This window comes from Rhinolophus sinicus, chromosome 18 (assembly GCF_057876585.1).
Source record: "Rhinolophus sinicus isolate RSI-liver-muscle chromosome 18, RSI-T2T, whole genome shotgun sequence".
NCBI lineage: Eukaryota > Metazoa > Chordata > Mammalia > Chiroptera > Rhinolophidae > Rhinolophus > Rhinolophus sinicus.
The window spans coordinates 14,785,225-14,810,071 of record NC_142518.1 but is presented as its reverse complement, the minus strand read 5'-3'; the positions used below and the strand labels follow the sequence as shown (position 1 = coordinate 14,810,071).

At 40.9% G+C, this 24,847-nt stretch overlaps 1 protein-coding gene across 1 annotated transcript in view; it reads right to left on the bottom strand.

Moving 5' to 3' along the window:
- Positions 1–654: 654 nt before the first annotated feature.
- The window catches only part of SMS (spermine synthase), a 43,823-nt gene continuing 19,630 nt past the window's right edge, over positions 655–24,847 (bottom strand). Inside the window, exons 2-11 of the mRNA XM_019714588.3 lie at positions 22,801–22,921; positions 20,968–21,058; positions 20,374–20,438; positions 16,246–16,421; positions 15,363–15,517; positions 14,818–14,907; positions 8,361–8,475; positions 7,461–7,540; positions 2,616–2,731; positions 655–1,164 (exon numbers count right to left, since the gene is read on the bottom strand). Coding sequence (XP_019570147.1) covers positions 1,125–1,164; positions 2,616–2,731; positions 7,461–7,540; positions 8,361–8,475; positions 14,818–14,907; positions 15,363–15,517; positions 16,246–16,421; positions 20,374–20,438; positions 20,968–21,058; positions 22,801–22,921 — 1,049 coding nt within the window. The 3' untranslated portion in view covers positions 655–1,124. The remainder of the gene's footprint in view (positions 1,165–2,615; positions 2,732–7,460; positions 7,541–8,360; positions 8,476–14,817; positions 14,908–15,362; positions 15,518–16,245; positions 16,422–20,373; positions 20,439–20,967; positions 21,059–22,800; positions 22,922–24,847) is intronic.

Here is a 24,847-nt window from a genome sequence, read left to right as displayed (position 1 = left end):
CTAAAAACGGACAATGAATATTTCATTTTTAATGCTTTGCTTACTGCAAATTCCCCATAAGTGAACTCTTTCCACTGATAAAGCATAAAACTTTTATAAAAACAACAGAATGACCCAGTGATGTATACCAAGCCAGTATACCCTCACCTTAGATGCACATTGTTCCCCACGAACACACTACCAAGCTGGTAGTTACACACACTCCCTTAGGTGAGTTTAAGTCACCCTTGTTGCAGGCCTCTCCACCAACTATCCCCTATCTGTGCATCCAGAATCTTCCCAAAGCTTCACAGCAGCGATCCAAAATGATCTTTATTTCCACATCTAAAACACCAGGAAAGAGTGGGAATAGAAATAAGCTTTTGACTTTTAACTTTACAGTACGGCCAAATCTTTTCCTATCCTCAGGTCAATTTGATAATGAAGAACTGGTGAATGTAACAGGTTGTGTATCATTTACCACAACGGTAAATGGAAGTCATTACTAGTGTTCAAAAAAGGCCCCAAGGCCACCCTATTATAAAGAGATAAATGGCACAGAGTGATATAACAGAACTAAAAAAAGACCAGAAGGCACCTGTGTTCTGTGTACTCAGACGTGAGCAAGAGGGGACCTAACTGAAATAAAAGAACAGACACATAAAATTTCTCATCTGTAATTTTAATCAAAGCATTGCTAATTTATTTTTTACTTTCTTATAAACACCAAATTTTAATATCTACGTCAATTAATTTTGGGAGAAAGAAACACCATCAAGAATTTCCTCCAGAACAAAATAATGATGCTCATTCCTCCAAAAAACCAAATTCGAAGTCTACCAAAACCAAAACCAAAAAAAAGCCCACACGGGAAAAAAAAAAGTAACAAAAATCACATTCTAGGGGTTCAGTGCATTTAGCAGCCTTCGCTATGCTATCTAATCATCCTTCAGCTGACTTTCAAAAAAATAACACCCTAGCTCATCAAAATATACATTTTCCATTTGCTTTTTTAAATTAAAAATAATTAAAAAAGAAAACTTGAAGGAATTCACAATCAATTGCCTGACTCGTTTTGATGTCACGTACAGCATATGAAGGTCAGGAAGGCTATTTGCAGCACACAGATTAGGGGACATTGATCTTCAAGGTTTAGCTTTCTTCCAAACAGCGTAAAATACCCACCTGGACAGGGAGTCAAGGAATAAAAGCAGGTAATTCAAGGAAGAACAGACATCACTTAAAATTTGTTTGCTGGCCTACCAATTGGAAGATGGATGAAAGCTTCACAGCTTAGAGCATAGTGGTCATGAGAATTAAGGCCTCTTGAATAAGGCCCCTTTGCAGCCTGGACCCTCACCACCTGTGACACGGGGGGCCGGGGGGGGGGGGGGTGAGCACAGAAGAGGCTAAAGGCACGCGCATCTCTTCTGAGGTAACACTACTGCTTCCAAGATCTCTAAGACGTTCTAGGGAATTCATACGAGAAGGTGGGGTGGGAGGGAGGGCGAGACAAAGAGGGAGGTGGGAGACGGGGACGGGGGAAGGTGGGAGGTGGAGAAGGAGAGGGAGGAAGAAAAGGGGGGAAAAGCTGGAACGAGGGAGAAGAGCAGTAGGGGTGGCAGAAGACTGAAGCCTTTTTTCCGAATGTTATCAACCGATTTCTAAAATCTTTCCACAGCTAAAACACAGACCTGACTGTAAAAACTGCTCTGGAGAGGAACCCTGGGAAAGGTGGATGGTTGGTAGGTATCAAAGCTTTCCACAGGCCAACAAAGAACACGGCCGCGAAACAAGCACAGAGCACTCAACTCATCCCAGAGAGGACCCTGGAGAGTTCTCACGGGCCAGGGCCTCATAGCAGGCCAGCAGCAGTCACAGGAAACTCTGCCACCTAAAGGAAGGGAACTTTGGTCTGCAGACTACAGTCCGTCTTTTAGAAAGAGGAAACGCATTATAAATTTCCAGTGACAATGCTCTCATTCTGGTTTTTCTCCGGTTTTCTCATTCCTCTGGACTAACTTTACTAAGTGGAACTAATGGAGAACGCCGTTAACTTTGAGATCCCCAGCATTATTTTTAGCTCTTGATTTCTATTGCAAATCAGAATCAAGTAAAGTGTAGAAATTAATATTCAAGTAAGATAATCTTAATATAAGAAAGTATAGTGCATGTCTTCAGTCTTTTTGTCTGCAGGTGAAGGTGGTGTTTTAGACTAGGGCTCCTGAAAGCTGTAATGTGCACATCCATCTCCTGGAGGGCTGCTTAAGGCAGATCACGGGGCGCCACCTCCAGTGTTTCTCATTGGGCAGCAGGCTGGGTTTGGGTTAGAGAGTTTGCATGTCTAACTAGTTCCCAGGTGATGCTGCAGCTCTGGGACCATCTGCGAGAACAGTGGTGCCTGAACATTAAAACCTCCAGGGAGCTGTTGGCAGGCCACACCCCAGAATATCTGAGGGTGGGACCCAGAAATCAGTATTGTTTTAAAGCTCCCAGGAGATTCCAAGGTGCAGCCAAGTTTGAAAACCAGGGCCATGTGTACTACAGAGCTAATTCTTCCTATTGGTTTAAAATGTTAGACTGGTATGGGATTGCCTTGGGTGTTCTGATCTGGCAACACGATGGTCAAAGGATACAATTCCAAGTACGAAGGGACACAGACGATCTCCTTTGAGAATTCCACAGGACAATACAGGCACCCGAGCTGTTCTTCGTAGAGTGACAGGGCTTCCGTCAAATTGACACAGTTCCCCTAAATCAAAGAGAGAAAAGCAAACAGTGGCATTCCTGAGTCCTGTTGAGGGTCCCACTCACTTGAAGGGCACTAATAGACGACGACAATTCTAGCTTTAGATAAAAGTTCATCTTTGAAAATGAGATAAGGCTTCTTCTCTACTTTCACGAATTGCATGGAGCTCTATTTATAGACCCATCAGCTCATTATCCTTCTACCTCATTTACCAAAAGCCATTTCAAATGATTCGAGTCGGAAGCAACACAAAAGCAGTGAGACCAATTTCTCATTAGTGACACATCCACTGTATCAACGCCATGCAATTAGCAAAGATTCATACACATAACCCATTCAAAATAAGTTTTCCCAGTAGCCACCATTGTGTTGAGAATGAAGTATCAAAAAGACAATGTTCTCAATTTCCAGAATGGCTTCAACTCCGACCCTCGTAAGAGTCTACGATGTTGGCACAAAACTATATTCACAACCCCGTGCTTTCCCCCAAATCTGATTTATTTTAAGGCAAGAGAGACCAAAAGTCAATTCAGGATGTATACACTAAGGACACTGTCCAGTTCCACTCCTTATCAAACATTTTCTCTTGACTTCATTGTTCTACCTTTTGTCCCTTTTGCGCCACTGCTTTTTCAGCCTCCCCAGCAGCTCAGGATGGTCAATGAGATACTGCTGGGGGCTAATGGGAAAGTTTTTTATTCTGGACAATCAAGAATAAATAGTGACCCACTCCTTCAACTTTCTTCTAGACTATAACATAGATGTAACATTTGGCGCTGCAGCAGCCACTCTGTGACCATGAAGAAAAAAGGTAAAGAGAATCAGACATGCGGGCCAAGACATAGTTGAGCTGCTGAATGAACACAGCATCTGCTTTGTTTCTATAGCAGTGATTCTCAATCTTTAACATACATATGGCTCATAGGCGATCTTGCTAAAATGCAGATTTTCATTCAGTAGGTCTGGGATAGGGTCTACCATTTTAACACAATTTTCCCCCAGGCGCTTTCAGAGCGGATTTAGAAAAGATGGGTATTAAGTACCACTTATTTCCTTTTAACTTTGAAGTTCTTGACATTCGGAAGACTAATGAATGTATGTGCTGATTCCATTCCTTTATAAGAAGTTCACTATCAATTTGCCTCAAAATGGCCAAGTATAATGTAAAATGAAAATTATTCACAAATAAAGGCAGCCTGTGATGCAAGCATTTTTGAAGATGGCATTTCAAAACCAACCAACCAGCCAGCCAGCCACAGGCAAGCGGGTAGACAGAACTATTCTGAGAGCAGGCCCTGGCGGTTTTAACTTAGCACATTTCTCAGCATGACGTCGTGCTTCACTGCCAGCCTGTTTAGTAACCCATCATCTAGGGTCTTGCAGTGGGATTTGGCCAAAGTTCCCTTCGCCAGCATATAATTTGGTTTCAACATCAAGTTCACCATGAGAGCATATAAACACCACATGTGTAATTTAAGATTCACAAATAGAAAACACTGCCTGGTTGTTTTGGGAGCACATCACCACTGGGGAAGCTATAGAATGGAAAGGCAACCGAGGTACACAGTTCCATGGTTTCCCTTGCCATCTTAAAATTGACACTACACTCTCTTTACAGAGGGTATATGGGAGAACCTCTTACAGAGAATGTGGTAAGGAAATAGAATACTTCCAGTTTGTTCTTCCCCAATACTATCAAAAACAAGTTTAGAAAAAGAAAAAACTTACCACAAATAGAGATGTACCCCAAAAAAGTAACATGCTACATTTCACTTTCCTGTGCATTTAAATGGAACTGCATTTTTTTTCTTAAGAAATGCACATGGGAAATGCAGAACAAAAACCTAATAGCAGAGAATTAAACACCTATCAAGGATGAAAGGAAATATAAGGGGGCAAGGGGCGGGGGAGAGCACTCCAAGGGGGTAAATCCCAATTCAGCAGCTTTGTTCTAGAAAGTTCTTCTTGCCCCAAGCTAGGTGTAGGTGACACTGTTTTACTTTAGATTTCTGTATTGTCTCCACCTTTTAAACTTAACAGCATATATTACTTCTGTAATATAAAAAACAGGTACAGAAGAATAAATACATCCTTAATGAAACCATTTTTATCGTGTTCAAAAGCAAACGAAAGTAAACATAATGATTCAGTAAATCACACATGTGAAACATCTATAAAGAACAGCAAAGGAATAATAGAAAAAAACAACACTGAAGATGGGTTACTTCTAGAAGGTGGGCGCGGATTAGGGAGGATCGTAACTATGTCCGTGGTACTGATAATGTTCAATTCTCATGTGGGGGTAGTCAAGGGTTTGCTAATCTTTTGCATCCTAATTTACCTGAAGGTCACATACATATTTTTATATTATCAAATAACATAGTTTCAATAGGGAGTGGAGAGAAGGGAGGGAGGTCAAGTCCCGGGACCTGCCTGCCACCTAGTCCCATGAAAGTGATTCTTCCCCAGATTCAGATTTCCATTCCCCTGACCACCAGGGCCAACTCAGGCTCAATCCCAAGCACTCCATGATGCTTTCTCCAGCTTTGTGGCACACTGACAAGGCGGTTTTCCAGCAGCCACAGTGACACTGGTGACATCATGAGCTCGTTACTTTGATGCAAACAATTTTAGCCGGGAACATTTGGCTTTTGTCAATCACTAAGTGACAGGTCAAACAACATGTTCATCCCATCTTTAACTTTACTCCAGTTCTAAGTGACACGCTTGGGGAAAAGGAAGGTGGGTGTGAATCAAGGGCATCTTCTGAGCATATTATGTGGCCATTTAAAAACATTACACTGTGGCAACTACATCAATACATCCCGAACCCAGCCACCCTGCACTCTTGACACGACAGCTGCTTCTTCAAAGGCTTACGCAGCTCCCTTAGTCTGCTCGAATCTCACCATGTGACACCACACATTCAACCACCGAATGTACCATGTGATCCCAGGTATGATAAAATGAGATCGCCTTGAGTCTGCAACTGTAATGAACGCAGGGCCAGGAAACATATCCTAATACATCTTTTGGACAATTCTTGGAAACCAGAACAGCTCTGGGCATATAATGCAATTTTTGGCAAAGGCAAGTTATCAAAGCTTGAATCATTAATATTTAACTAACAGGTGTGGTCATCTGTTAAGCCAGTGTTTCTATTAACCTTCCATAATAAGATGACAGTTCCTCAAGAAGGCAGTTTATCAGGCAAATAGTGACAATGACAGAAAACAGTCACACTTTCTTCCTAATTCTACCTGTTGTGTAATAAGAACCGACTGTTTTGCAGTGGATCCAAATTGTTTTTAGTCTCTTGGTTAAAGACCCCAGAGCTTCACATTCTTCCCCAACTTAAGTTTCATGAGATTTCCTTCTATTTGCAGAAACATAAAAAGAACCAAATTCTATAGGTATGTTCTGCTTGAGAAATATCCACTCATGAAAAAACTCAACTCACTGAATTTGGGTTGCTTTTACAAGAATAAGCTGACTTTGAGGTTTCATTGTAGATTTCCTGTAAAGTATGGGTCAGCAAACTTTCTGTAAAGAGCCAGGCAAATTATTTTAGGCTTTGCAGGTCATACAGTCTTCCAGTCTTCATTACAACCATTCAATGCTGCCCCTGTAGCGAGAAAGCAGCCATAGCCACTATGTAATGAATGGGGGTAGCTGTGTGCCAAGAAAACCTTACAAAAACAAAGAGGAGGTGAGATTTGGCCCATAGTTTGCAGACCCAGGCTTTAAAGGATCAAGTCTAGAATGTGTTAAAAAAAAAAATCATCTCTAAACATCAGGGGGAAAGATCCATTCATAGATAGTTGTCTGTTCCCCTGGAGCTTCCCAATACTTTTACCAAGTACAAGGTCTAAGATTAATCAGCATGTGTGAGGAGCTTACATGCTGGGGCAAGAGAAGGAAAACAGAGTGGGCTGGAGCCTAATTCGAGGTGTCTCAGAATTGCTAAATTGTTTTCAGCATTATTAATCTCAGATCTTATAAACTGTCCAGGGGCTACTTGAAAATGCCTCCTCAGGAAAATGAAGTTAAAGACCTCTCTACTAGTTCTTGACATTGAAATATACTAATGCTTTTTTTAAAAAGTGGGGTGGGGAGGTTCTCCTGAAAATGCTGAAGAATTACAGGGACCAGAGTGCAATATTAACCTAAGTCAAGTGTTTATCTTCTGCTTATAAATCAAAGGATTTCTGTAGCAAGTAAAGAGACTAGATCATCCATTAGCTGCTTTTGCGGTCATTTTCAGAATTTTGTTAAGGACTTTAATATGTTATATATGTTTTTATATGTTATCAAAAAATACAAACTTTCTTTTAAAATTAAGAATTCCCAAGAGATTGAGAAAAACACCACAGTTTTCTTCCATATGCTGGCAGGAGCTCATACTACAGCCCAAGCAGTTTATGAAATTTAGGCTGATAAAATTGGCTTTTCAATTAAGAATGGGGGGGAGGGGGGAGTTTACAATCTGTGTCTCCACCTGGTGGCAGCAGCTCGTACTACAGCCAAAGCCCCAGCTTGATAAAGCAGAGCACTAAGGTAACAACACAACAGATGCCAGGTCAGCTATTTATAAACTTAACTGCTTCAAAGAACATAATCCAATTATGCTGTTCTACCCTTAACAGACAGAAATTTCAAGAATATGCATTCAAATTTCAAAATAGAAAATTCTTATTGAGAGTTTGGGGAAAAAAACAGTTAAGCAGCCTACCTGTGTAAAATACTTCCCATCCTGTTTCAGTACTTTCATGGAGAGGTCAAGAATCAGTCTAAGAAACTCCCATGTGGAATCTGAATGTTAAAAAAAATTTTAAATTTTATAAATACGGGTCTGCATGCATCAGAAACAACAGCTAAAGTCACTCATATTAATACTCAGCGATACCAAAAAATGATAAAGAGCCATGAGCTTAAGACCCAACATTGGAGAGCTTATTCACAAATGATAATGTACTGTCATAAATTGGGTATCGAGCACACATGTGCACATACACAAACAAGGTCAAAAGCAAATGTGCACATACTCAGCAGTGCTCTCACAACACCATAAAGATTTGACACAAAGGCAGTGGCTGAAATCTGCAAGATGACAGCCTGAAGTACGGGGGAAAGCAGCAATGTCCCAAGAGAGAAACTACACGGGTCATCAGGTAGGGACAGTGTCTGCAAACTCAGCAGGAAGACAAGGTTATAGAAAAATCATTAACATTGAAATCCCAACCCAGCAGTGATTTTCAGTGTGTAGTTTGAAAAGGGAAGTTGTCTCTGGTGTTGCTTAGACAGGTCACCAGTTTGTTCCACTGCAGCTTACAAAAAAAAAAAAAAATCACATAATGTAAATAAATTATCAATCGAGCTGATGTCTCAATGATGTGATTATGAGTCATTGTATTTGTTTCAAATGACTGAGTTTTTTGCTCATGTAGTAGTGGCAGAACAGGATTTGACCAAAGCCAAATCCAGTTATCTTTCCTCCGTGGGCCTCAGTTAAGTACCTTTAAAAAATGAAGGAACATAACTAGACAACCTCTAAGATCCTTTCATTCTCACATGGTGCCAAGAAAAACATTTCCATGAACAGTGTTTTGGTTAAAAACACAACAAAATCTACCTTCTTCCGGAGATGTGGAGATGGGAACAGCTGTCAAATCATTAATCACATAATCAAACTCTCTCCCTTCTTTGGCGTACCTCTTCAGCACTGGAATACAGTCTTCTATTAGAACCTTCCAGAGAGAACAGCAATAGACTCGGGTGAGCCAACACATGTGGAAGTAGTTAAACACTTGTAGCGGAAGGGGGGAAACGCAAATGGGGGCTGAGAACCACAGCAATTGCCACATGAACAAAAATGACTTTCACCTATGCCTGTAAAAGCTAATATTCAGTGCTCACTACACATGCTGTATACGCCTTCTCATTTAATCTAAACAATTTGACAGGTACTATTATAATCGTCCCCATTTTACAAGTGAAGAAACAAATTTGAGCGCTTCCATAGCTTGCCCGGAGGCACCGATTAAGAAACGGAGCCAAGAAGTACACCTAAAGCGATCTTAGAGCCAACTTCCTGTTTTTATCCCTAATCTACTCATATATTGCCTCTCCTCCCACTATCTGTATTTTCGTTTACTTTTTGTTTTTCTTTTACATGAAGTACTGAATGATTTCGTTGTGTGGGTATAGTTTTATATTCTATTTCAAACTCTTAACCTACGGTTTTTCAATATCCTCTAACACTTCAAGTACTTGCGGTAATAAAGCCATGTAATAATTACCAGCTCCCACACTCAGGAGGGGAGTACAGACATTAAGAGCTGCAATTCTCATACAGCTCCTTCACAGAAAATTCAGAAACTAAGTTTGGGGTTTGCCTTATCTTTGATTGAAGCTACCCATCTGGCTGTAGGGAACATCCTGAACTAGACAGAAGTTAATTCTCTTTTATCTTTCTAGTTACAAAATATATGTTCATGTAACCGTTTTTCACATATAACAAATCAGAAATCAAGTTTTACGTAATTTCCTAAAATAATCTATTATTCCAGGTTTTTTCTTAGGAATGTTCTTACATATATCCTCAAAGTCACAATTTGTTTAAGAAACTGAATCTTACTGTCCTAATGTTCTATAACTTGCTTCTCTTAATGCATCATTCAAGTGTAACCATGGCAAAGACATAAGAGGCATTAACACGCCAGAGCTACCTTCAATCTACTTATCAATCCCATTTGATATGCTCAGATTTTCCCCCACTATGCTCATACAGATTCTTAGAAACATTCACTCACAAATAAACACAAGTGCTTGTTCTCTTTTATGAAAATGGGGATCACACACATCATTCTGAACTTGGAAATATTCACCTAACACTATTCCAGGCAGTGATGCTTTTAAAAACGGTATCATTCCACTACAAATGTTCTACCCTTACACCTTCAAGCCTTGGCTCCTACAAACACAGCCACGATAAACCTCCTTGTATAGATGCCTTTGTCTTTCTGGGCTAGATGCTCAAACATTAGATTGCCAAGACAAAAGGCATGTGTATTTGTTTTTAGTTTTGATGGCAAGTCACGCTCCAACCAGCAATGCACACGAGCACCTTCCCAGCCCTGGATGATGTCCCTCTTGTTTTTTGTCAAGTCCCTCACTAATTAATATTTCCACATGAACTTCCTGGGCCACCAACAGGGGTGAGCATCTTGTCGTTAAGTTTACAGGTTATTTGGCTTTCATCTTCAGAGAAATACCAGTCCACATCCTTTATTCTTTTTTTTAGTTACTTTTTAAATTTAAGTTGTAGAGGCTCTTTGTATTATTAAAGGAATTAATTCCTTGTCATGTTTGTTAGCAGTACTGTTTTCAGTCTGCCTTTTGGCTTTGTTTATAGTATTATGTTGTCATTAGTTTGAGTTTCCTGTCCTTTCTTTAAAAGGTTTCCCAACTCCCAATTTTCCTAAATATTTTAATTTCTTTATCTAGAGCTTTACCCATCTGAAACTAGTTTTCCTATGGCTTTTAGTTAGCTTTGTTCTCATGCAGATGGACAGCCCATTATGCCAGCATCACTTATTAAATTAACTCAATCTGCTTTTCCCAAGTGAAATGAGTACGAGTGAAGAAATAAAAAACGGAGTCACTATGGTCAAGCTGATAAATTATTAGAATAAAATAGGCTGGGGCATGAAGAAATGATTCCATTTCTTGCCTTAACTAGCCTGGGAACTTAAACTTCTAACCTTTCCAGTCGGGCACCAAGGCTGGATACACATCCGTTAGTTGTGCATCAAGGCCTGGACATACGTCAAACCCTCAGATGACCATCTGAACGACCTGAAGAAGAACTGTTTCATTGTCCAGACCACCGGACATCTGAAGTTTACAACCCTGGAACAATCCAGGGGCTAAGAATGCAGGACTCATTCTTCTCAAGAATGTACTTTTTACTGTAAGAACCCTCAGCTTGTCTTTCCTCTTGGTATTGTCTAGTCGGGTTCTGATTTGCAAACCCTAAGACCTTTGACTAAATCTTTGCCATTTATTTCTAGCTAAAGCCTTCTGACTCTTTTGAGCTGAGTCGACACAACCTAGGCCATATGTTAGCTGTGTGTGTTCAAGTCTCTGTGCCATTCCTCTTACAGCAGCTCTACTATGTCTTGACCGGTAACTCTGATTACAGAGCCAGGCATGCACACTGGCCTGAAGTAAATAGAACCATTGAAACTGGTTCGCATAGTAAATGTATGGCAAACAGAGCTGTTAAGGTTTGGAGGGAGGGAAGGGAAGCAAAGAAAAAAAATGTCACCAAGTCCCAAGCTGAACCTCAGTCAAATTCAATTACATCAGAGGTTTAAATTTCAAAAATGGAAGCTACAGGGTCACCATTACAGTAAGAATTATGTTAAGATCTTGATAGACAGCAACTGACGTTTGACTAGGTGGGGAAACACTACTCTTTACCTTTTTTTTCTTCATGGTCACAGAGTGGCTGCTGCAGCACCAAATGTTACATCTATGTTACAGGCTGAAAAAGCGGTGGCACGAAAGGGAGAAAAGGTAGAACGAAGTCAAGAGAAAATGTTTGATAAGGAGTGGAACTGGACAGTATCCTTAGTGTATACATCCTGAAAAGACTTTTGGTCTCTCTTGCCTTAAAATAAATCAGATTTGGGGGAAAGCACAGGGTTGTGAATATAGTTTTGTGCCAACATTGTCGATTCTTATGATGGATTTTCAAAGATGAACTTTTATCTAAAGGTAGAATTGTCGTCGTCTATTAGTGCCCTTCAAGTGAGTGGGACCCTCAGCAGGACTCAGGAATGCCAGTGTTTGCTTTTCTCTCTTTGATTTAGGGGAACTGTGTCAATTTGACGGAAGGCCTGACACTCTACCAACAGCTCGGGTGCCTATACTGTCCTGTGGAATTCTCAAAGGAGATCGTCTGTGTCCCTTCTTGGATGAAAATATCAGAACAATGTATGTTTCTTCCTAATTGTAAGTAATTCTAATCAAAATCCCAAGGAAGTTTTTAGAATTAGACCAAATGATTTTGAAATTCATTTGTAATAATAAGTTTCTAAGAATAACTAAAAAAAATTTTTTTTAAATAATCATAGTGATTTTTTTTCTTTTTAATTTTTTATTGGGGAATATTGGGGAACAGTGTGTTTCTCCAGGGCCCATCAGCTCCAAGTCGTTGTCCTCCAATCTAGTTGTGGAGGGCACAGCTCAACTCCAGGTCCAGTTGCCGTTTTCAATCTTAATTGTGGAGAGTGCAGCCCACCATCCCATGCAGGAATTGAACTAGCAACCTTGCTGTTGAGAGCTCGCTCTCTAACCAACTGAGCCATCCAGCCACCCCAATAGTGAAGGGAGATTTGCCCTGTTGCTTATTCATTTACTATAAAGCACAGCAATCAAATAGGAAGTATGATGTTGAATGAACACAGCATCTACTTTGTTTCTACAGCAGTGATTCTCAATCTTTAACATACATATGGCTCATAGGTGATCTTGCTAAAATGCAGATTTTATTTCAGTAGGTCTGGGATAGGGTCTAGATTTTAACACAATTTTCCCCCAGGTGCTTTCAGAGAGGATTTAGAAAAGATGGGTATTAAGTACCACTTATTTCCTTTTAACTCTGAAGTTCCTGACATTCAGAAGACTAATGAATGTATGTGCTGATGCCATTTCTTCATAAGAAGTTCACCATCAATTTGCCTCAAAGTGTGCAGAAGCAAGCCACGTGACCCCAGGCCAACTCCTGAATAGTTGTACCTAACACATCCAAAGCTTGGCCTTTCAGATTTAACAAACAGGCCACCACCAAATCTTAACTACTGCTGGACACAGGACCTTTACAAAACCTTCCTGACATGATTTAACTTTATGAACTAAAACTTTCTTGCACATAATATAATTCTTTAAATAAACTGCTAGATTTAATTTACTATTGTACTTAGACATCTTCTACATACATAGGAATCGATCTTTAGTTTTCTTTTTGTACTTCCTTAATGATTTTAGTACTAAAATTATTCTATCATATAAGAAATGGAGAGTGCTTTGGAACATTTTCTATTTTCTAAAAAGGTTAACAGACTGTCTATTTTTCAAATGAGAAACAGTTGCAAAGATCTGGTGTTTCGTTAGTGGCAGCAGCATTTTCATGGCCAAGGGGCTTGCCTGCTGCTGTCCCACAGACTAGAACTCCCCCACCCCCCCACCACCCCTAGAGAGCTTGAGGAAAACTCAGCCTCAGAAGAATTTGCCAAGCTCCCCCTGGTGGTGGTTGTGTTCCAGAAAGGTGGCAGGGAAAAAAAGGATGCATTCCAGCAACCAACTTCCTCAGGAGCCCAGCCATTTCAAAGAAAATACTCCTTTCTCCTTCCCTAAAATGTCCGACTGTCTGTTACCACCTGCCTTCAGATGGACTCTTAAATGGAGAGGTTGTCTTCCCAGGCTATTAGTAAATCTCCCCACCTATATATCGCCTTTAATTATAACAGTCCACAATTCCACAGTACTGGCAGATTTGGGGTGCTGCTTATATTTTTTTTTCTTAATTCATATAAAAATGCCAAATAAGGAGTTAGGAATCTTAATCATCCCTCTAAAGTTATCTTATAACCTTGAATAAATGTCCTTTAAACTCTAAGCTTCTCCCCATGTGAGGATTAAATGTGTCAAAACATCCTAGGCAGAAGGTCTAACTAAGCAAACATTATTTGCAAACAATGGCAACTTTTAGCTCATTGTGAAACAAATCTGTCATGCTCCGAAAGACCTAATCCCTGCCTCTCCCCTTTTAAACTTGCAAACAGTACCAGTGAAATATGTGTTTCTTTCCTTTTTGTCCACAAAACAATCACAACTGCACTTTAATGTAGATTTAATTCCTCTCTCAGCTTAAAAAATATGCATGTACCATGAAATCAAATTTAGATGTAAACACAGAGAAGATGGGGTAGGGGCAAGTAATTTACGGATCAACAAATTAAAATACTCATCTAAATTGTCTATACATCTGGAAATACACAAGTCTGTTCAAACAAACAAAATACAGACTTGCTTGGTTATCTTGCTCTAACAAGTATTGTAGGGATGAACATCGAACATATGCATCCTCGAAATACAATTATAAAACGAAATACAATTATAAAAAGCAATTGTTCCTACATCAAACCTTTTAATCATCTACACTTACCAGTTAAATGTCTGAATTCCCCCTGAAAGACCCAGACACAGAGAGATTTACTCAGGATATAGAGACCAAAGCTGGTGGTTGCCAGGTCATAAAACAGTACATGACATCTTTTATACAAAAATGATGTTATTAAATTCAGAAAATCTAGAGTTCCTTCTTATATGTACACACTGGTCCTAAATACAAATTTGCATATAACTCACAAAGAGACTGAAGGGTAGCAGAACATGCCACCTTAAAATATACCGCTTTGGCATATTGACTATTTTAAGTTGTAGGCTCTTGAAAAACAGCTACTGTGATGTAGGGAGAGGCGTTCTCTGAACTTGCCTTTATCTGCCTTAAGACAGATCGCCCAAAAGGAACTCAACTGTCCTAGATCCCCTCCCTGGGGGATTCAACCAAGGAAGATGACTCTTATCACAGGACAGAAGACTGACACCAAAGTTTGTCACAAACTATTCTTCCATCTATCTATGCTTTAAGGGCCTGACCATCTTTCCTAAGTCACTTTACTCTCCTCAAAGACACCTTCATCCCTTTTCCCTATTAATACAATATTTAAGCCTAAACTCTAAAGCTGAGTTATTCATTTTTCTCTGAGAACTCCCATGTATACATGAGGTATACATGTTAACAAACTATTGTTTTTCTCTTGTTAATCTGTTTTTGATTACAGGGGTCTCAGCCAAGAACTAGAAGGGTAGAGGGAAAATTTTTCCTCCCTTACAAAATTATCTATTTATCTTCTTAACCAACTATACTTAAAGTTGTTTTAGAAGACACAATTCAGATCAATAACATGCCTATTATATTATGAGTTGACTTAAAAACATTATCTGGAAAACATAATTACCTGATAGCAGTCTCCTTTAAGATTGTCTAAGACGTCACCACATGTTTTTCGCATGTATTTCTTACACCCATCAATCACCATCTGGTCAATGTTCGAAGTGGGTTAAGGAGAAATTTACCCTGAATTTGGATGTACCAAAGAATTCTGAAATAGTAATAATACTTTAAAGATTAAGACAAACATTTTATAACACTAATTTGGGTATCACAAGTTTACAAAAAAGATGAATGAGACAATGACTTTGTTTTTGTACTGACACTCAAAAGGAACTGAATCTTCTTTTCTTCTCATGCAGAAGCCATTTCAGCAACTGCTGAGCAGCAGACACGGTATCCAAGTAGCTTGCTCTTTAATTCACAACTAGATGCTCTCTGCTTCTTTGTTGGTGGCCACATAAAAAGGCTATAGGTACTAAATCGAAATGCTTGTTCGAGGCACTCTGTATAACACATTTGACTCATAACGTTAACTGGAGTCTTAAAAGAAAAAAGGACGAAGAAAACAAAAGCAGCCCATTGTACTTTATCTCACACAACAAAGGATATCTCTACCATAGTGACCATCTTTGGTTTCAGTTTGACTATTTCACATAATATGCCCCCATCTCCACCTCCTAGGATCAGCACGTCTTTGCCAGTGTAATCTTCTTTGCCACTGCCCATGATGGCCCGGGTATATGCCAAATCACTCTCCGCCAGATCTAGGGAGGAGAAATAGATACAAAACGGTGACTCGACCCGCACCCCCACACCACCTGACCCACTCTAGAAAGTGCTGGAATCCAGCCTCAAATGTTTCAGTTTCAATATTTAAAAACTGTCAACAATGTACAAAGGTTATTTTTTTGGATTATAGAGTTTTCATCAACCCTACCCATCTAACACCTAATATAGTAGACTACATACATGTATACATTAGTCATTGGGAAGAAAACTCACTGTTAAGAATGTACTAATGTGAACAGTTAAAAGCAATTTTGTCTTTCCAGATGAAATAATGACATCTGAGTTGCTTCAAAATATGTAGAAGTGGACCAGGGTTTAGGGGAAACAAGACGGGCCAGGAGCTTATAACTACTGATACTCAATGGTGAATATATGTGGTTTCATTATACTATTTTGTCTACTTGAGTTTGAAGTTTTCCATACCAAAAAAATTGTTTAAAAATAAGCAATTACATCTTTTGAAATAGAATCCAAATAGTCATCACTAAGAAATAAAGAAAAAGGGATGTCAACACAAAGTTATCCTGGCTCTGAAATAAAACATGAAAGCCCAGACCATCCACAGGTTGATACGACATAAATGCTCATTTCAAAAAGCAGCAGTGCCAAGGACAAACTTGGGCAAAAACACAGCAGTGGTATTTGTGAGGAAAACACCACAATCCAACACATGGTCAAATTGGAGAAGGGACGGAATACTTACTAACATCCCCACTAAGGATGAGGATATTTCCAAACTGCTTCGAGTGTAGAATTTTAATGTTCTGATAAGGTGAGTCTTTATCATACACCACTTCATCGATGTCATACTCAACCAGGCGGCCGTCAGCAGTGGGCCAGTATCTATCAATGGCCCCTCCTCGAACTATGGGTGGTAATCTGGGGAAAAAAAAGGGCAACAGGAATGAGCCCTACAAGAAGGCTGCTTAACATGAGGCTGTCTTCATCGTGGACCTGGGAGCCAGAGTGTGCAGAAGAGAAGCAAGCCACGTGACCCTAGGCCAACTCCTGAATAGATATACCTAACACATCCAAAGCTTGGCCTTTCAGATGTAACAAACAGGCCACCACCAAATCTTAACTACTGCCGGACACAAGACTTTTACAGAACCTTCCTGGCGTGATTTAAATTTTCCTAATAAAAAGGTGAAGGAGAAAACGGCCACTGCAGACTTCACCCCTAAATACTCCAGCAGGGATGTCTTAGGACTGCCTACAGAACCACACTGCCCTCACATTCGTGCTAGTGCCCATGGATGTCAGAAGCCATGTTTGCGTGTTCCCAATTGTACCGATGTCCTTTATAGTTCTTCTGCTTTTGAACAAAGAATTGTACACTATATTTGGCTGGGGTTTTCTTTTTTTTTTTTTTGTCTTTTTTACCCTCAATCTGGAAGTGTTTTTTCCTTGGTGTGTTTCATGACACCGACATCTTGGAAAAGTCCAGACCAGGTGTTCTGCAGAAAACTCATGTGGCTTTGCTTAATGATCTCTTCATTAGAGTCAGGCTGACATATACAGGTGTCACATCAGGGGCATGAGATGTGTGCTTGTCCTGTTACTGGTGATGCTAAGTGTGACCACTGCTTAAAGCAGATGCCACCAGGTCTCTCTGCTGGCAAAGGTACCTTCCCCCCCTTGGAAATTACTAAGGAGGCTGTGGGGTGGAGTCCTCTGAAAGTGGGTGATGGTCCTGATCTCCCAACAAACCTTCACCAGTGGCTTTAACATCTAGAAGATTCTTGCCTGAGCCAATTATTACTGAAGTGGCTGCAAACTGATGCTTTTCTGATTTCATTCTTCCGTAAGAACTCAATATTTCAGATAGGGTGAGTGTACTAGAAACTACCAGCAGAGGACACTAAATGACAGGGAAAAACAGACCTGGAAAAGGGGCTTGGCAAATCTAACCCAAGACAAAAAAGAGAACTCACTGCACACATGACACAAGCGTCTGCAAGTCACGTTCTCAGACACAGTGGTGTTTGATAGCAAAACAACCAGACACGTAAAATGCTGGGAGACGCGACCTCTAAATTACTCTGTTGAGTTTCTTTTCCTTCCCCGCTCACCTGCTTCCGAGGACAGTCTAGACCAGTTGTAAGTTTACGAGGCTTCTTAGTACTAACATCTGTAAAGAGCACTGAGCTGTACAAAGCAAGTTCCCATAAACTTAATCTCATTTAATCCTGACAACTTCTGATTTAACTACTTCATCTTTCAGGTGAACGAATTCAGCTATTTGAATGTTAAGCAGACCAGCAGTTTTTCTTGTAAAATGTGGAACCCCAACCAGGACACCCCTCACTGCCAGCAGGTAAACAGGACTTGGGGTAAGCCTCTCCCACTTCTGGCTGATGGGTGGGGGGTACAGTGAGGCGGGAGATACGTAAGCCACCTGTGGTACTACATGGTGACAAATACCAAGTCAGGGCTTTCAGGGGCAGAAACCTACCTCCTGGTTGACAGCCAGCCAGCTATAGGCTATTAGTGAACTACGCACAAACCCATTGAAAATAAACAATGCCCATTCTCAACTACGTCAACAGTGTCTTGGCTAAGGTTAAGAGCTCTTTCCTCGATTGCAACACAATGGTTTGCAAAGACTGGCAAAGAAACAACAAGGATCTCTAACAGGATGGGGAAGCCATTCATTACCTTGAGGAAAGTGCGTACTTATCCAGCATGACGTGCATCTCCCTGTAATGAGCTATGGGAGATATTCTGGAACCCTATACAACTCTTGTTGCAACCTTCACTGCTGAAAAATCAAAACTGGATCATAGACAGAAAGTCAGGAACATATGTCCTGTGCACAGTGTAAACTGCAATTAAGTTTTTCCAACAGAACTTAACTGATATAAGCTTGTTTGCCTCTTCCTTTTCTTTTGCAAAGTAGAATACAAAAATAAGTTTTGTAATAAATCCCAGCTTCTTAGATGAAAATTCCCATTTAATTCGTCAGCCACAGAGGAGTAATAATTTCAGATATTGTTACTGAGTTATTTGTTAATGACTGAATCTCTAACTCTGTCATCCCCCAGAGAAAGGCGGCACCATCCTTGTCTTTTTGGAGCCAATAACAAAGGGCCTACAACAAAGTCGTCTCAACCACTTCTCGCCCCCTCCACCCCAACTTAATGAAAAGATATAAAAACAGTGACAAGCCAAAACACGGTCTGTATTTTGAACTGAAAATCTAAAGCTTAACTCCACTCTCACTTAGAAATTAGAAACTCCTATACCAAAAGACACAAACCAATCAGACTTCTTGTGAATTCTGAAGCCCATAAATGCGTTCCATCTGTTTCCTCACTCCTAGAAGTAACTCCAATAAAAACCAGACCAATAAAACTCAGAGGCATGTTGATGTTGGCCAATTCGTTATCACCAAGTTCAGACATTTTACAACACAGTGGGAACCCGTTCAAGTGGATGCAGATAAAGAAAAGTCTTGCAAGAGAGAAAAGATGAAAAATTCAGAAAAGGTGGGTGTGGGTGTGTTTAAGGAAGGGGGAGGGGCTGAGGACAGTAAACTGAACTTGGGCGGAGTAAACAAATCTGGGTGCTCTGACAGAAATCTACAGTGGCCCAGTTACACACTGTGTCATGTACTTTTCATTTGCAGTTCCCTGCTCTCTGCCCCATCAGAGGATAAACAACTTTCTAGTCATGTTACATCGCTCTGGAGCTTCCCTATGGACTGCTCAAATTTAGCACCCTCAGCCATTAAGGACTCAAACATCCTAGCTCTTGCCAATAAGGATTCCCTCTTCTGAAAAGGGCCATGAACTGGAGAAATCTGTATTCCAGACGCTTCCTTCAGTGATGGTGTGACCTTGGTAAAGTCCCTGTGACTCTGCATCTGTATGTTTGCCTTTATGAGCAAGGGACAAGCCTCCAACTTTGCCAGACCTGATAAGGAGCCACCCAGGCAAGGCAAAAGCAAACTGCTGAGGAGTACTTGTGAATACATGATTAATTCCCATTCTTAATTCCCAGGACCTACCGACTCTCTCTATCCCTTCCAACAAAGGTCGAAACGGTTACTTCTATCAAAGCTCTTTTAACATGACACCATGGGCAAATACCCCCGCACTGGCCGACAGAACTTTCTGTGGTAACAGAAACATTCTCTATCTGTGCTGTCCAATACGGCAGTCACTAGGCATTAATTAGCTATTGACATGAGGAGAGTGAGACTGAGGGACTGAACTGTTTATTTTTAACTTAATTTCAAATGGCCACATGTGGCACAGTGGCTATGCTCCTGGACAGGGAAAGCTTCACTGCCTTTATTACTGTTTGGAAAGAACCCACCTGCTCAAGGTGGGTGACATCTTGATTCCTGGTACCTTGGCAAGTCGTACTTGAAAGCTTTGAGGCATATTTTCTATCACCCCATCCTGTCATAAATCTCTTAACTGCTAATTCCACTCTGGGGCCCAGACCTCTGAGCAGAGACAGGTGACCTTCTGTCTTTACTAAGCAGGGAGGGGAAGAGTTTTCTAGCTCCCCTTTGACTGAGGTGGCAGCCCCACCGGGCTCTGCTTTACAGAGTTCCATCTCCTTGGAATCACTCCACATGTCCTTTCTACCTTGGTTTCATTTTATCCAGCGTTTCTTTCTCTTTCTGTATGCATTTGTGTTGTCACATTTTGTCTCATTTCAGTGTGTGAGGCCCACTAGCTCAGTCTACCATGTTGCCAGAAGCAGAAGCTAACTTTGATCTTTCCCACGTCTTAAGCAGACACTACTCAGGAACACCACCACCATTCGGGTTATTTTATGGATTAACCAAATACAAAAGGACAATCATGAGGGGACTTACCGCTTCACACGCCCAGTGCTGTCTTGACTCAGTTCTTTCATTTTTTCTTCTACTTTGTTCAAAAGCTACAATTAAAAGAAATCAATAGGCTTATAGAATAGGCTGAGTGAAACAGCTAAATTACAGACCAGGAGGTTGAGGTTGTATTGACCAGGCTATGTAATACAGGCAGGTACCCAAATACGCCTAGCTCCCCCATCCCGACAGACGCCTCCAGGCCTGGCCCAGTTCCACACTCCTAGGCCAACTAGCCCTCATCGTGCTGACCAAACCTCAGTCTCAGTTACCAACAAAATCATGGGAAAGGGGGAAAGTTCCAGGATAATGCAGAGATAACATCCTGGTTAAGGTTTATAATTTCATTCCCTCCAGTGGTAAGTTAAATCAGTACTCAAGTAGTCCAGGGGAAGCATGACAGCCATGTTCCTAAAAACTGAGGAACAACTATTGGTTTTCTAAAATCAGTTATCTGGAGGGAGGAAAGTTCAAAGTTAATTGGGAAGTCAGCAATTAAGTAAAACAATTTTAACATCATTGAACTGAGCAGATTTGGTGATCCTCAAATAGTGGAGTAAATAAAAGCGAAACACCGACACTGTCAACTTCTTTGCCTTCCGCATCACCGTCATAAGTCTGCAGGTCCAGCAACACCAATCCATGTGGGTAAATTCTCAAATTGGCAAAACTACAAAGGAAAGCACAATTTTAAGGTTAGGAATTGTACTGTGGCACTCCAGAGTAAAAAAGATGTCAACCAAATTAAAAGGAAAGGCCACTGCTCTTCTTCCCCTAAATCACATAGATCACCCTGTGGCTTTCGTATTAGAGCTTCTTCTTGGAGGCAGAGGAGCCATCAGTTATTCAGGGAAAATTGGGAGAGAGCTGCCCAATGTTAAGGTTTCCAAAACAGGTTCTTGGGCCCAGAAAGTCATTCCGTAGCAAGTTCTGTGAATCTGATTTTTAAGAAGGTTGCCCAACAGGTGATTCAGCGAGGTTTAGTAAGCACTGGAAGGGAGTGGGGAAGGGCCAACTAGCTTTTCCCAATTAAACTTGAGTTTAAAACAGAGCCAGGTGTTGCTGACGGCAAGCAGGTGGCAGTTAAATTCATTTGAGTTCAGGGTCAGCAAACTCCAGCCCTCCAGCCAGATCCAGTCGGCAGCAGGTTCTGTAAAGCCTGCACTCTAAAAATAGACAGAGGGGTGAAGATATCTTTGAGAGGCATAAGGACAGGGACGCCCATTACCACCATGGGGGTGGACCACGTAGACTTATAAAGAGAGTAATGGAGGGGGTAGCCTCAAAAGTAAAAGTTTCCCTCATCTCACAGCTTTGTCTTCTGGGATTCTGTAAGACCATGGGGCTGGGGGGGGGGGGGGGCGGTTAATTTAATAGAAAAACAAGGGAGAGAACGTGGGACATGTAACAAAGCCAGGTGGAATTCTAGTATTTTGTGCCATTGAGGGAATGGAATGAAAGCCATCAAAAATACCCAGGAGTTCAAATTTTTAAATTAATAATGCAAATTACTAAGAATCTTAATAGCTTTGCATACTAACCCAGTCTAGATATAGTACAGATCTAGAGTTAAGAAAATACGAAGAGCTCAACGCACTGGCATATTCTGTTATGGGTCATTTCTTAATTTAGGTTTCCTTTCCTACTCTGAGAACACACTGACTTTCATCTACATTTCGATTCTGTAAAATCTAGAGTCTATAAAGTGTTAAGGAAAAAAAACGAACTCCTGGATCCCGTCAGCTTCCTGTCAAGCTACTTGTAGCCACTCGCATCCTGCATTTGACTATGGTCTGCATTAGTGGAAATCACTTATACTAGTGCTACGCATAGGGGCTCAGCTGACCAGCTGTGTCAGCTTCCCCTGGAAGATTGCTGGAAATGCTATTTGTATGGCGATGGAAGGAGAACTGACTCTGGTGAACACACAATGTGATACATAGATGATATATTACAGAATTGTAGACCTGAAATCTATGTAACTTTACTAACCAATGTCACCTCAATAAATTTAATAAAATTTTTAAAAAAGAAATGCTACTTGGGGCATTGCCCCAGACCTACCATATCAGAAACTCTTGGAGCAGGGCCCAGGAATCTGTGTTTTAACTACCTCCAGATCACTGCCTGCTCGTTTACACTGCTTATGCTGCCAGGGGTTCTGGGTCCTGACCACACAGTGGGAGGCTTTGGAGAAATATTGATGCTCAGTGGACTCAGTCTCAGGGTGAGTGCCCAGCCATGGGATTTTGTTAAAGTGCTCGCAGGAGATTCTACTGTGCAGCTAGGGCCAAGAAACCCTGAATTCTAGCCCCCTCCTAAAAGTTGTCAAAGGAGAACAACAAAATCGCTGAACATCACGCCCCACTCCAAGTGCTCAGACCTGAAGAGGAACACTCAAGGCCGCCTCACCTGCCGTTTTTGTTTACGTAGGTCGCTAAATAGCCATGGTCCTGCCAGGTGTGCACCGACTCGGTCATCCCCTGCTCCTGGAAAATGGACTGCAGGCCTTTTAGAATGGTTTCGCCGTCAGCTGGAGAACAGGGGTAGAAGGCAAGATGGTCAGGGATGAACACATTCAGAAGGAAAGCCAATGAGGCACAGTTTGATGACTGAACTTCATAAGAAAACCTGAGTAAACAGTGGCCATGAGCTACAAACATTCTCGATCCTGCAAGGTTACACAGATTAACAGGTAACAGAGTAAGAACACAGACACTGACCACAAAATACCGTGTTTTTTTTTGGTCAGACCTAGCCAGACTGGGACTATTACATTACATTATATTATATTATATTATATTATATTATATTATATTATATTATACCCAGTCTTATTTTAATATAAGACCGGTTCTTATATTAATTTTTGCTCCAAAAGACGCATTAGAGCTGATGGTCCGGCTAGGTCTTTTTGGGGAAACACGGTAGCTGTGCCAAGAATGGAGACAGATATTTAGCCAACTAGAAGTAGCATAAACGAAATATTCAGCCTAACCAGAAATCAAAGAAATACAAATACAATAAATGAGATTCCATTTTAGGTTAAATAACTAATAAGGACATACAGTACTAGAAAGATGTCCATTCACTGTAGATGGGCACAGGCATACCTCGTGTTACTGCGCTTCACAGTTGATGGTGTTTTCATCGAAATCGAGGCAAGACCCCCCCCCCACACCAGCAAAAAGATTCCAACTCACTGAAGGCTCAGGTAATGGTTAACATTTTTTTAAGCAATAAAGTATTTTTAAATTAAGCTACGTTCATTTTTAAGACATAATGCTACTGTTTCCCCGAAAATAAGACCTACTCCAAAAATAAGCCCCAGTTAACATTATCACCCAGATGGACACATTTAGTGCATTTAGTACCTTATAACGATGTTCCAGAAGACAGTGACATGAGTGTATTTGAATATAGATTGTTGTACATGAAAAAATAAGACATCCCCTGAAAATACTCCCTGATGCATCTTTTGGAGAAAAAATTAATATAAGACCCGGTCTTATTTTCGGGGAAACACAGTATTGCACACTTAATAGAGGGTAAGATAAGAAACCAAGATGAGACAAAAGGAATTACTCTCTACTGTCCCATGAGCCCTCTGCAGGCTGGTGCTTTTTCCACATAAAGGAAAAAACTGCATAGGCTGAAAAGTATCAAAATGAAGTATCCGTGTGACCTGAACCGAGGTAAAACAAGAAACAAAGAGTCAAAGCTGATACAGGGTGGTTTCACAAGAAATTACAGAATTCCTTCTACAAACTAAGGAGTGCCAAAACTTGCACTGGAAGTTAAGGACTTTTTCACTCTGCAATCTATCTCTGGTGACGTTCAAAACTATGTTCCCAAGACCTTCCAGTGCGCAGTTATGAAGACCACAAAGCGAACAGCAGATGTCTTATTCTGCTTGCACAGGCTTTTTTAAAAAAGTGTAAGCTAGTTACCATTTAAAAAACAACTGTACCTGCCCCCACTGTAGTGGGTAGAATGCTAACTCCCAGAACCTTGGGAGTGTGACCTTATTTGGAAAAAGAGTTGTTTGTAGACGTAATTAATTTAAGATCTAGAGATGAGATCTTGGATTATCCAGGTGGGTCCTAAATCTAATGACAAGTGGCCTTATAAAAGACAGAAGAGGAGAAGAAGGCACAGGGAGAAAGAAAGAAGCACAGGTGAGGTGAAGGCCAAAGCAGAGACTGGAGTGATACATACAGCCACAGGCAAAGAACACGGAGTCCCCAGAAGCTAGAGGAGGCAGGCCAGGACCTCCCCTGGAGCCTCCAGAGGAGTACAGCTGGGCCCACACTTTGCTCTCAGAGCTCCAGCCTCCAGACATGGGAGAGAATAAGTTTCCATTTTAAGCAACCCATTTGTACTACTTTGTTACAGCAGCTCTAGCAGACTAAGACCTAATACCCCACTGAAATTCATGTTTGCAACTCGGTTGAAACAG